We start from the raw sequence: 12,623 nt of genomic DNA on the forward strand, positions 1-12,623 counted from the left end.
ACGATTCCCTACCGCGTCTTTAGTTACCACTCGAGAAGTAGCCAGGGAACAGACATTTGTCCATGCCTCACGTGACCACTCCCTACCGCGTCTTTAGTTACCACTCGAGAAGTATCCAGGAAACGGACATTTGTCCATGCCTCACGTGACCATTTGCTACCGCGTCTTTAGTTACCGCTTGAGAAGCAGCCAGGAAACAGACATTTGTCCATACCTCACGTGACCATTCCCTACCGCGTCTTTAGTTACCACTGGAAAAGTAGCCAGAAAACAGACATTTGTCAGTGTCTCACGTAACCATTCCCTACCGCGTCTTTAGTTACCACTCGAGAAGTAGCCAGGAAACAAAAATTTGTCCATGCCTGACGTGACCACTCCCTACCGCGTCTTTAGTTTCCACTCGAAAAGTAGCCAGGAAACAGACATGAGTGTAAGCACGTAGACGAAGCAACAATTGGTTTATTTTCACGCGTCACTTTTTAGCCCAGCATAACGTCCTCGTAGAGCATTTTAGTTTCAACGGACCGAGTTATGGGCTGCAGCATGTCGGAAGACTTCCTTGCACTTTGGTTCATAGATAAGTACCGAGTCATGGTTGCAGAAGTCTCGATAGACCTGCCGGCATTCGGGTGGAATCGGTCCATCTACTGTTCTACTTGTCTGAAATAGAATGCACTCTGTGGAGGAAGGAGGGCAACATGATTGTTAGTATGCGGACAACTGTATTCTATACTACCAATTATCTGTTAAATAAAACGGCATGAATATCTTATCATCGTTAGATTTCGGCATTGAAGAATTGAATATGACCCGGGAAAGGCTTTGTTATCGTGTTTTGTTGCGGGCTGATGATATCATACAGTAAGTGAGGAAGAATGTATTGCTTAGATTTTGTTCAATAATGCTTGCAAACTTCATCAATCTTTCTCCCGTAGTTAATGCAGGTATTGAGAAGCGAAAGCAGGCCACGACACGCTTTGTTAAATTTTTAAACAACGGACAGCAGTTGGCATCCTTTTAGCTGAAAACTTTGAATGTAAACCATATAGCTAAATACAGCAGTATTGTACCCAAAAACATACACTTTGACGTATAACTCAGTGCAAAGCAAAGTAGAACGACGTTTAAAAAATTTGGCAGGTACCACACGAGGCGCGAATCGGTTTCGTGCGAACCAGCCGGTAAGTGAATGCGTATGAATGAATGAATGAATGAATGAAGGAATGAATGAATGAATGAAAGGATGAATGAATGAATGATGGAATGAATGAATGAATGAATACACTTTGTTAATGTCCCAGCAGTTTTCTCTGAGCGAAGTGGGAGAAAAAGAGAATAACCACTGTTCCATCCCACCCCCTGTCAAACACAATGGCAATGCTGATTTTTTGGCTTTGAGGCAGGTGTTTCGAGGTGAATTTACGTTAAGTGCCGTAGTTTTGTGCTGACTGTGTGCATAGCAAGAGCGCCCACCACCATGGCGTGTACTACTCACTGCACTGACTAATTTGTGGTTTGACATAAAGGCCAGAACTCACGTTGGAGCACTCATGCTAGTATGATGAAACAGAGTGCGCTTTACAGTGTGACGATGGGAATATCCCAAGTAATTTTTGTTGGCGTTTTCTCCCGGTGTCGAGCGACGCTTGATTATAGCTCGCTTAGAATGAAGGGCTTAACCATTCACAGTACTTGCTATTCTACTATAGGAGATCATACAGCTGCCTCTATAGACTAGTGTATAACCTTCTATTATTATGATTGCCTAGGCATACAAATGTAACTTTTGTTATAGGCTGCTCCAGTCAACGCGGAATTCACATTATGGTACCATGGCATGACATCTGCGTGACAGGTGTACATACGCAATGTTTACTGCTTTGTTAAAAAGTTAGGTAGCCACCATTGCAGCCACAACTGCATGAAGTTGGACCGACATTACGCCAGCATAGTATCTTTTTCTGATGCAGTTTCAAGAGCGGGCATTGCTCTGCGGTAGAATGCCTGATTGCTGCGCAGAACGCTTCAGTTCGATTCCTGCCGACAATTTAATTTAGGTTGCTGATTAAACAATGTCCTAGCGCTCTCCCATTCAAGGTACTAATGTCTGTCCTCACCCTTCCTGGGTTGATATAAACTGTCAATCACATGTGGTGCCTACCATCTTGTTGCGGTCCTTTTTATACGGGTATGTGCCACATTTGTCACGAGGAAAGCATTTGCCGACGTAAGTGACAGTTTTCACGACATTCATGTCATGACCAGACAGCAATATTTCTGTAACTCTCTTTTCCTGCCTTATGAATTTCGGTCTACACCAAGTTGAAGATGCGGTCACTATAGAGCACCGACCGTAGGCGGCTAGATGGATGCATAGATAGAAACGTTCAAAGTGTCTGCAGTTTGCTGAAAAATCCGTCGCATTCAAAACTAGAATACATATTTTAAGAAGCAGGATTCTGGGACGATGAGCCAACTTGAGTTTCGGAGTGAAACAAACTAATATTGAGGGTTACTAACTCAAGGGCTTTCGGCGGGATGTGGGAGTCGGGTGTGAGCGGTGATGTGACGGGGAGCTTTGGTGGCCGTGACGGCGACAACGGGGTGCGAACCTATAAGGGCTTCACTCCTGATAAAAGTATTACAATAGTAGCGTTCGTATTTTTGTGCTGTTGGGGCGTCGATCTTTGCTTGACGGGATAAACAAATCGGAGTTCTGGAGCGTTCCTTTGAGCAATTTTTTGTCAAAGATGACAGTCATTTTCGTTGATACTTCAACGCAACATCTTTGGTCCGTCTGCTGTGTCACCCGAAACGGTTAAAATCTAATCACATCCGCATAGCCCACCAATATTGATCTAATTTCGACGTTCATACTTGTGCATATTGTCAGTTAAAAGGAAATATTACGCGTATCTGGGGCACAACCTCAACACTTTATTATCTGTGGCTTGTTTGTTTATACTACGAAAAACATACATGAGTGATTTCATCGAACGTAGTGTTTATTACGCTGCGTTGACAACGATCCGCCATGCACGAAAAAAAAGGGGGGGGGGTGTTTCCTGTGCGTTACTAAGACGGTACGATGGTGGATCTTACCCGTCGCCTTGCACGCTACAAATTATGGCTTCCGAGATTGCGCGCACGCACTGCGGGCTTGCTATATCAGAAGCCATTCTTTCGTTTTCCAAGATTACTACCAGATGGCGCTCATGTCCCAAGCAGTGCCTCCAGAATCCTGTTCGCCAATTTTCTCGCGCTCACATTAAAGAAACGTTCTATTCACTCCCTTAAGACCGTCTTTTAACGACATTTGCAGTGAAACATGCAGATACGTAACATTTTTTTGTGTCTTTGTTTTTTGTAACGTGTGCTTTATTATTCATATATAGCGTTGTACCATTTCTCAAGATGGTGAGCTTCTGAAGGACTTTTCACGTTTTTCAGTGCTTCTGGTTATATACGTCTTATGCTCAACATTTCGATCTTACCTATGTTAACTACGATCCAACACATAGACAAAAAAACTTGCCTCTGTGTCGGCTTTGGGTTTTTATCAATATCATGCAATCTCTCCGAGGGTCGACGTACATGATCTTGAACCGGGTCATTCTCGGAGAACCTGTTCTCAAAGAGGAAAAGTAATTGATAAATAAGCAGCTTGTTTCGACAAACGAATAGAAATACTGCTGCGAAATTTATTTCTCAAGTGTTCGAATATATAGCACCCACAAAAGGACGTTGTGAGATGTCCTGTGGGCTTTGCAGGGTATATAGGGAGTTTCAAGAAATGTGCGCAAAATTCTCAAAATTCAGAAAGATGTGATATTTGCTCACTTTCGTCATACTTGTTTTTTTTGTAGCTAATGGCGTTTTAGGATGATTAAACAGATAATTTGAAAATGTAAATAAATAAGATAAATAATTGCGTTTACAAATGAACTAATCATGCATTTTTAATAATGGTTTGGTCAAACAGAAGCATTAAAGTTCTTTATTCGAAGTACCCAGCTTTGAGACATAGAAAAATTTGTCTCTAGTAAATACTGTGTCATGATGAACTAAAGCAAAATTCAACAATGAAAACAAAGCTGAAGCACCAGTGCGAGAACCAAACGACCACAAAGATGTCACTGTTCAAGACAATGATTACATATGTCTTGTTTTCCGTGTTCGCTTAAGTACGTGCACTATGCCTTCGTGCTGCAATTGCAAGCTCAACCCGTATACCAACAAAGCATAGTCGGTTGATGATTTACACGTGGCTTCCGAGATGAGCGGGCATGGTTTACATCACTATGCCCACTCATTCCTAACGTGTCAGGAAAATGTGAAATTGTGGACTTGCTCATTTTGGTTTCACCGAATGATTTAAATGCATCTAATTACTTCACTACTTCGCAAACATTCGTGTATAAATCTTTTTACAAATCTCGTAGTTTTAATGCATTTTCCCAGTTGAGAATTTTAATTCTTCTATATAGCATAACGACGTAGCTTTGTTAACTGAGAAATTTGCCGGATTGCTCGCCTTGTCAAAATCTGTTCCTGCCTAGCGGCCCGCAAGTAAAAGTTCTGTGCTGAAGTTTTTTTGGCTTCGAAGCAAGCGTTGCAAGGTAGATTGATGATAGGTGGAATAGTTTTGTGCACATTTTGGGCTTACCCAAAATATCCACTACACTGGCATCTGGTGCACACTACAATGAGTAACCTGTGGTCTGACATGAGGTTAGCACTGTCGTTAGAGCGGAGATGACAGTATTATCAAAACTTAGTGGGCTATTCGGTGTGACGATGTGAATATTATACGTAACTTTCGTCAGAGTTTTCGCCTGGGGTCGACAGCTTAAATATGGCTTGCTGAATGATATATAGGAATGAAATCGTATTGCTTATTAGACTGTTCAAAAAGTGAAGTCAAGATTGGTATCACAAGTGATGTTAACCCGGCATGACGTCCATGTCGCTGCTTTACATAAGTAACATTTACTGCTTTGTTACAAACTGAGATAGCCAGAAGTGCAACCACTACGGAGGTCACGTGGACCTTAGGCGTGCATGGTGATAATGACGCTGAAAACCTTATTAAGGTCCTTAATAATCTGGCTTTATTTTCTAGATCGGGGCTTATTAATGAGGGGTCTCGCTAGAGCACGTGATCAAAGAGAGCTGTTTCCTCGGAATGAAGGCCCAAGAAGGCAGGCAAGTCGACAAGACCAAAGGCAACAACAATATAGAAAAACTTGCCACGTTTCGGCGAAAGTTAGTCGAGGTCAGAAAAAAATCCAGGCGTGTGCGAAAACAAATATGAGGTTTTTTTTAATGGATAAATGGAGAAGCTCCTTGATGCGAATGTAAAGTGATAGCTAAAGACTTTTCATAATCATAAATTGTGAAATTCAAGCCCAAATTGCCGACTTCAGCGATGGTTTTGTGCAAGATGAAGTATCTTGCGTAGTTGCAAAGAAAAGAAAAAAAAACAGTCTTGATCACTCTTGCGTAGCTTTTCTTCGTGGGAAAACAGGTAACACCCATGTGGCTACAATAAAATTGAGGATCGATGGCGTTCAGAAGTCGGTAAACAGAAGTGAAACTCACTCAGTGTTACCAAAGAAACATATCTTCTGGTTCGGACTCACTCAGACTCAGATTTACCGAAATTTTCCTGAGCCGGAGTTACTCGAACTTGCACTGACGGAGATTTTCTTCAACTGGACTCGCCCGGACTCACCAGATTTCCAGATCGCTCACCACCACCACTACACTCACCACGAGCTCGCTAGATCTACTAACTCACACTCAGATTCGTAGCTCGATCTGTCTGAGTGTGTCCTAGTGAGTCGGCTCAAGGTGGGGTTGCTGACCTATGGCGGCGTTTGAAGCATAAATTGCAGTCATTTTTGCAGCCATATTTCACGCAATACCGTAGTGCGAGCAGCTTATATTCCTGAGTTCTGTGCTGAAGTTCTAACCATGAGAAACCACACAAGCAGCTCATTGTATATTTTATTTCTCATTTCAATGAATGCTCTGTGCCTTGGATGCAGAGCACTCTCTATCACCTTGTTAAAATTCAATGACAGTTTATAGTCGCGTTCAGAAATGTAACTTTCCTGCAACTTGAGACTCCGTGCAATAGCTCTCGCGAGTGATTGTCATGTATCGAAATGTCCTCACTTTTGCGTAATACAAGTCGCAACTCATAATTCAGAAGGTGAAAATATTCCTTGGTTACCTTGTTTTGAAGCCGCATACGTGAATAACAGTGACTGGGACATCACTTGATAATAATATTTTGGTTGAAATTGAGAGAACTAAAGCTCAGCCAAGAAGTGGCCGGAGAATTGATGGCAGCGCAGACCAAGGACACGAGAAAAAAAGGACACGCTCAGTACAACACAGCGCCATCTGACTTCTTTTGTGTGTGTCCTTAGCCTGCGCTCCAATAAATTATCATGCTACCATACCAGGAAGCGCAGATCGCGACCCTCATCGAAGTGGCCAAGCTACGAAGGCGTTTGTGTAGCTTCCACTACCCTAAAAAGTAGCGAAATTGCCGCAATGTGGCCAAACCTGTCAACCATGGGTCCCAGCTGTTATTACAAAGGTCCAGTAAAATGAGAAAAATAATAAAACAAGGAGGGGAGGGGGTTTAGAGCGCAGTAATGTGATCATAACGAATGGGCTTCGTGCATCAGCCCTTCTCATTAGACACAGGCGGCGCTGGCTGTTGAAGAACAGATGAATCACAGCATGCGTTAATGTCCGATGCACATGTAGCCCTAGAGGTGAGGTTGTCACAAGTTTCAGTGGCATATTAAAAGTATTGGCAGCGTGACGCGTTTTTCCTACAAACCGTACTTTCAATCATTGTGACATTGTGACATTGAGTGCTCACGGTCATCATACATTATGGCTGCATGTTTGCAGGTGTGTGCGTGAGATGACAATGTCGCGCACGCAATCTATCTACATGGCAATGTCGCGCACATACCTTTATCAGCATAATAAAAATACGTTTGCACCAACTGAACCTCACGATAAAACACGAAACTATATTTTCTTTGTATTTAGTTAGAAACTAACAATGAAACCGAGCTTCAGCCGCAGCAATCACAGAGACACCCAGACAAAAATCGTATAGTTCTCCACTCAATTTCACTTGTTCATTTCTGTGGCGTAAAACACTTCTCGCCTGCTTAGGCTGGTAAGCTTTCTGTACGCTTGTTAACGTGGTTAGTTTTACTCGAAAACAGACTTCCACCTTCTGGTATATTTGAACAGAAGTACTGAGAGCACCATTTAGCCGACGATAAAATTTACACAAGAACGACGTCCGTTCAGGTTCCGATGTGCCTGCTTTTCAGATAAGCTCCAAAACAGTACTAAAACTCTGAAAGTTCCTAGTTTGCGGAAATGTTTCACATTGGCCATTGACAGTCACTCCACTATATACTCAGGGGGCGGAGCTCGCATTTATAAAGTTGTTGCTGACTGTAGTTGTCGAATGGTTACCCTCCTTCGCTACACCTTATACATTCAGACAGATACAACGAAGTTTGTCTCAGTGGGGAGGCACTTCAGCGCTGAAGCATAAAACATAGATAAGCCCGGAGAGTATCTGTGTACTGTCGGAACAAGTGACAGACAGAAATGTTGTCCTAGTAAACACAACCCGCCCATCGGTCCCTGAAAAGCAGCTAGCGACATTGGGTCAGGCCCAACGAGCTGCTGTATCCAGATAAGCCTCGAAGGGGGGTCCCGGTCATAGTAATACACCGACTGATTCTTTTAAAGACGGTGATTTTGGGACACTTCAAACTCAGAAGTTTTGGTCTGCCTGTTTTTTTCTGTTTGGCTGTCTGTCGCACGACTCATTTCAGCCACCGGGTGTAAGTTTTAGCCCTTGCTCAACGCCAGTCATCTTGATCTGCGTTCATAGTTGTGAAAACTGTCGACTAAAAAGCAAATATTGCGCAGATTTGAGGTGCAACATAAATGCTGTACAAAAGAATGCGCAGACGCGTAGTTCTAAAGACCACAGTGTTTCTTGCACTGCGCCGATAATACAACGCTATGCAGGAAAAAGCAGGGGTTTTCTACGTTCCGCTAAGACGATACGGTGCTGCCACCTACCAGTGGCCCTACATTCTAAAGCAGCTTTCGTTTCTAGACAGTACTGCAAGGTGGCATTCATATCTCACCCAGACCCTTCAGACGGAAGACCATCGTCTTTCGATGACATTGACAGTAAAGCACGCAGATACGCGGCCAATATTTTGTTGGTGAGCTGCTAAGTAATTTTATTGATATTGTGAGCGCAGTCACTGACTCTTCTTTATCAATTGGATGTGTCATCATCATTTACATAATTTGCTCATCTGTATATACCATCATCAGTGTGTGCCAGCTCGAGCTCGCCTCGAATAAAGCTCTTTCTCATAAGTGGTGGACGGTGCTTCTCGATCCCCCTGTACTCTCGCACGTTATCACTGGAGTTACGCTCGGGTCGTCGTCTACTACAACCTGTCATCGCAGTGCAAGAAAATACTGGTTCATCCAACACCGCCAGCCCAGTGCAGCCTCCACCTTCGACTCTGGCCATCCCCAGCCACAAGCATGACCCGCCAGGGTTCTCGGGTCTCAAAGGGGATAACGTTGAAGAATTGCTACACACATGCGACCTCGTCAGCGAGTTGAACAGGCGGGACACTCTATCCAAATTACGTACGGTCTCTTTCTACCTGAATGATGTTGCCAAAACCTGCTTTTGGAATCACCTCCAAGGTCTTCTCGACTGGGAAACGTTCGCAAGACAATTTCGTCAGATTTTCGGTTCCCCCAGTGTTCGCGCTGAGGCAGCAACGAAGAAGCTTGCTGAACGCATTCAACTGGCTGGTGAATCATGCACCTCGAACATTGAGGATGTTCTTGCTTTGTGCAAGCGTGTAAACTCATCTATGCCTCAAATCGGACAAATATGCCATATTATCAAGGGCATAAATACCGTCGCATTCAACGCCCTTGCGTTGCGAAATCCTACCGCGACTCAAGATGTCATCATTTGCCAGACAGTAGTTGAACTTCCGTCTTTCATCTGTTATTGCGGCTATAGGGGTCACATATCTCGCTTTTGCCGAAGGCGCCAACAGGACGAGCAACGTGACTACGCTACAGAGGAGCGCGGACGCTTCAGTGCACTCATGAACTACCAGCGCAAGCCTTACCGGTCTTCCTTTCAGCGTTCGCCCTCTCCTCCTTACAGTATGGGTATGCCTGTGAACTCCCGCGAGTCTCGCTGCCGCTCACCATTTCTGAATCACCGTTCCGTGTCGCCTCTTTGACCCGCTTCCAATGTTCTGAATGCCTACTCGGAAAACCCCACAATGCAGTTTTAGAAGGTTAAACTGCATCAACCGGACGGACAGCTATTCCTCCAGACAGACTATCGAACTTGTTAGTGGATACTGGCACTGCTGTTTCGATCATTCGCCCTGACCTTTGCTGCCGTCTCCACGAAGTGAACATACCTTACTCGGGCCCATCTCTCCATGCAGCGACGAACGTCATTACTCGTCCAGAGTACTGTTCGTGTTTTCATAGACGGTCTTCGTCATCATACTGTCGTTGCAGTTTTCCCTGAGTGCACCCACGAACTCATTTCGGGGTGGGCTTTTCTGTCGTCTGCATGCGCTTCCATATCTTGTCGTCAGTGCCTCATTCGCCTCAATCTCACTGACTCTTGTTTATCGAAAACGAAGAGCGCATTCGCCTAGTCACCACCTCAGATGATGTTCTTTGGCTATCACGAGAAGTAATCAGCGTTAATTGCATCAGCATTGTGAATGGCGACGTGCTTCTACTACCTTATGGCCACACTGTACATCGGGGCATTCTGATCATTCCAGGACTTGTCCGTTTTTCTGAAGGGTCTGCGTTAAATCAGACCCCCCCCCCCCTAACCATTAGTGTTGCCCTGTGGATCAAAAGTCACTTGCGATATTAACCCGCATCCCGTTGCAATTGTTGCCCTTCCGAGTCAAGGAGACCTACAAGAGCCAAGCTGACTGCCGCTCAACTCTCCCACTCTTTTATCCGGGACGATAAGCAATGATCTGACAGCAGCCCAGTGTCAAGGATTGCTCAATTTATTAAACTGACATCTTTCTTTTTTCGACGTTCATTCTGCTGTCCTTGGTATGACAACTTCCGCGACTCACTCAATTGAGACTGACTGCTCCCGAGTTATTCACTGGCGTCCATACCGCGTGTCTCTTGCAGAACGCAAAATAATCGAAAACATCTCACACATGGTGCAAAAGAAAGGCTGAACAGTACGTTTTTGCGTTGATTACCGTACACTGAACAAAATAACGCGCCAAGATATGTACCCTCTCCCACGACTGAACGACGCAATAGATTCGTTGCAGGGCACGCAGTATTTTTTCAGCCTGGACCTGTGATCGGGCACCTGGCATACACCAGTGTGCGAACCTGAGAAAGAGAAGACAACTTTTTTTTTACCCCAGATGGGCTGTATGAATATAACGTAATGCTTTTCGGACTTAGTAACGCACCCGCTACCTTCGAACAGATAATCGATAGCGTACTGCGTGGTCTGAAGTAGAAAATATGCTTATGATACCTCGAGGATATCATAGTGTTTTCGTCTACCTTTTCGCAATATCTGCAACGTCTCGAAGAAGTCCTAGGTTACCCTGCAAAAGCTGGTTTACAGCTGAATACGAAAAAAATGCACCTTCACAAGCAAGACTATCAAGGTTCTAGAGCACTTAGTCAGCAAAGACGGTATTCGACCGGATCCTGAAAAGCTTGCCGCCGTCCTCGAGTTTTCCCGTCCATTGCGTCACAGAGACCGGCGCAGGTTTCTCGGCTTGGCATCCTATTTTCGGTGCATCATACGTGACTTCGCCAAGCTTGCATCTCCACTTCATCAACTGCTGGCAATTAACGCAGCATTCAGCTGGTCCGAAGACTGTGAAAATGTTTTCGTGGTGTTGAAGCAAGCCCAAACATCTGACGCGGTACTCTGTCACTTTGATCCAGGTGCACCTATCATTCTGCACACTGAAGCAAGTGGTCATGGTCTCGGTGCTGTTCTACTGCAGCGTGACAACACCACGCGCGAACGTGTCATCGCTTACGTCAATCGTGCTTTGACTGCTGCCGAGAAATATTACACAATAACCGAACAAGGGTGCCTTCTGTTGTACGGGTGGTACCAAAATTTTGCCCATACCTCCACGGCCACCACTTCACAGTCGTCACCGACCACAACGCATGGTGCTGGCTTTCGTCGCTTAAGAACTTATCGGGTTGCCATAGTCGCTGGGTGCTTCGTTTACAGTAACATAATTTGGATGTCGTCTACATGTCCGGTAAAAAGCACCAAGATGCTGATGCTCTCTTTCGCTGCCCTCTACCCAACCGTGATAAACCACCGTCACCAATCTCCATCACGGTATTACCCATCACGGGTCTCAGTTGGCTAAAATCCGGCCACCGATCTACCCTTTTGTCGCATCGACGCGGTGACCCTTACTGCCGCTCAATAATAGTATGCTTACAAGGCACATCCGCTCTTTCGAACGCCTGACTTCGTCGACAGCTTAAACGATTCAAACTTCACGATATTGTTTTACATCGCTATATTTACCACGTTTTGAAGAAAACAAATGGGGCAATGATAATCCTGCTGCTAGGCATCTTGGTTATCACAAAACGTACGACAAAATACGCAGTTGGTTCACCTGGCCTAGCTTCTCATCCGCCATTGACAAATATGTTTCTTCGCGTGCCTTATGTCAACCGTGGATACGACACACTTTATACTGCTCCTTCTGGCTTTCTGCAACTTCTTCCTCGTGCCGCTTTGTCATTAGAAGTCGTCGGGATAGGCTCGTACGGCCCCCTTCCCGTGACCTCCAATGAAAATTGTTGGATTGTGACGGCTGTTCACCACCTCACTGGCTGCACTTAAAAAGCCTCGGTGGACGCTGGTACAGCCACTGAAGTAGCCGATTTTTTTCTGCGTATCATATTTTTACGCCACGGAGCTCCACGTGTTCTGCTTAGCGACCGCGGTGAGGTCTTTCTTTCCTCTAATGTTGCTGAGCTTCTACGCGCTGCCAACACCATCCACAAAGACAACTTCTACTTACCATCCATAAAGAAAGGGCTTGACAAAACGCTTTCATTGTACCCTCTCAGAAATGGTTGCCATGTACGTCAACCCTCACCACACGAACTGGGGCGCTATTTCGCCATTCGTAACGTTCGCCCACAATACGGCTACGCAACGCACCTCCGGCTTTTCTCCCTATTTTCTATTCCATGGCTGCTGTCTAAATGTAACTCTCAACGTCCACTTCCTTTCAGCTCCTGCTACCTCAGCAGGCTCTTCATCCGCACAATTTTAGGGGCGAAGCTCCTTATGGCGTGACTTGTGCGTCCCTCGTAGTACGTACCCACCAGTAGCACATACTCGAAATAGCGGTCCTTACGATTTTGACCTCCAAGATGGTTCCGGTGAGAGATTTCTTCTGTGCTTGTTGAACAATAAAAGATAGTGCTCAATGCACATGTTAATGGCTGCTAAG

The 12,623-nt window shown here is 44.9% G+C and overlaps 1 protein-coding gene across 1 annotated transcript in view; it reads right to left on the minus strand.

The window, feature by feature from the left end:
• Positions 1 to 439: 439 nt before the first annotated feature.
• Positions 440 to 12,623, minus strand: part of LOC119180872 (uncharacterized) — a 26,647-nt gene continuing 14,463 nt past the window's right edge. Inside the window, exons 4-5 of the mRNA XM_037432007.2 lie at positions 3,536 to 3,625; positions 440 to 677 (exon numbers count right to left, since the gene is read on the minus strand). Coding sequence (XP_037287904.2) covers positions 517 to 677; positions 3,536 to 3,625 — 251 coding nt within the window. The 3' untranslated portion in view covers positions 440 to 516. The remainder of the gene's footprint in view (positions 678 to 3,535; positions 3,626 to 12,623) is intronic.

Source organism: Rhipicephalus microplus, chromosome 10 (genome assembly GCF_043290135.1).
Source record: "Rhipicephalus microplus isolate Deutch F79 chromosome 10, USDA_Rmic, whole genome shotgun sequence".
Taxonomy (NCBI): Eukaryota; Metazoa; Arthropoda; class Arachnida; order Ixodida; family Ixodidae; genus Rhipicephalus; species Rhipicephalus microplus.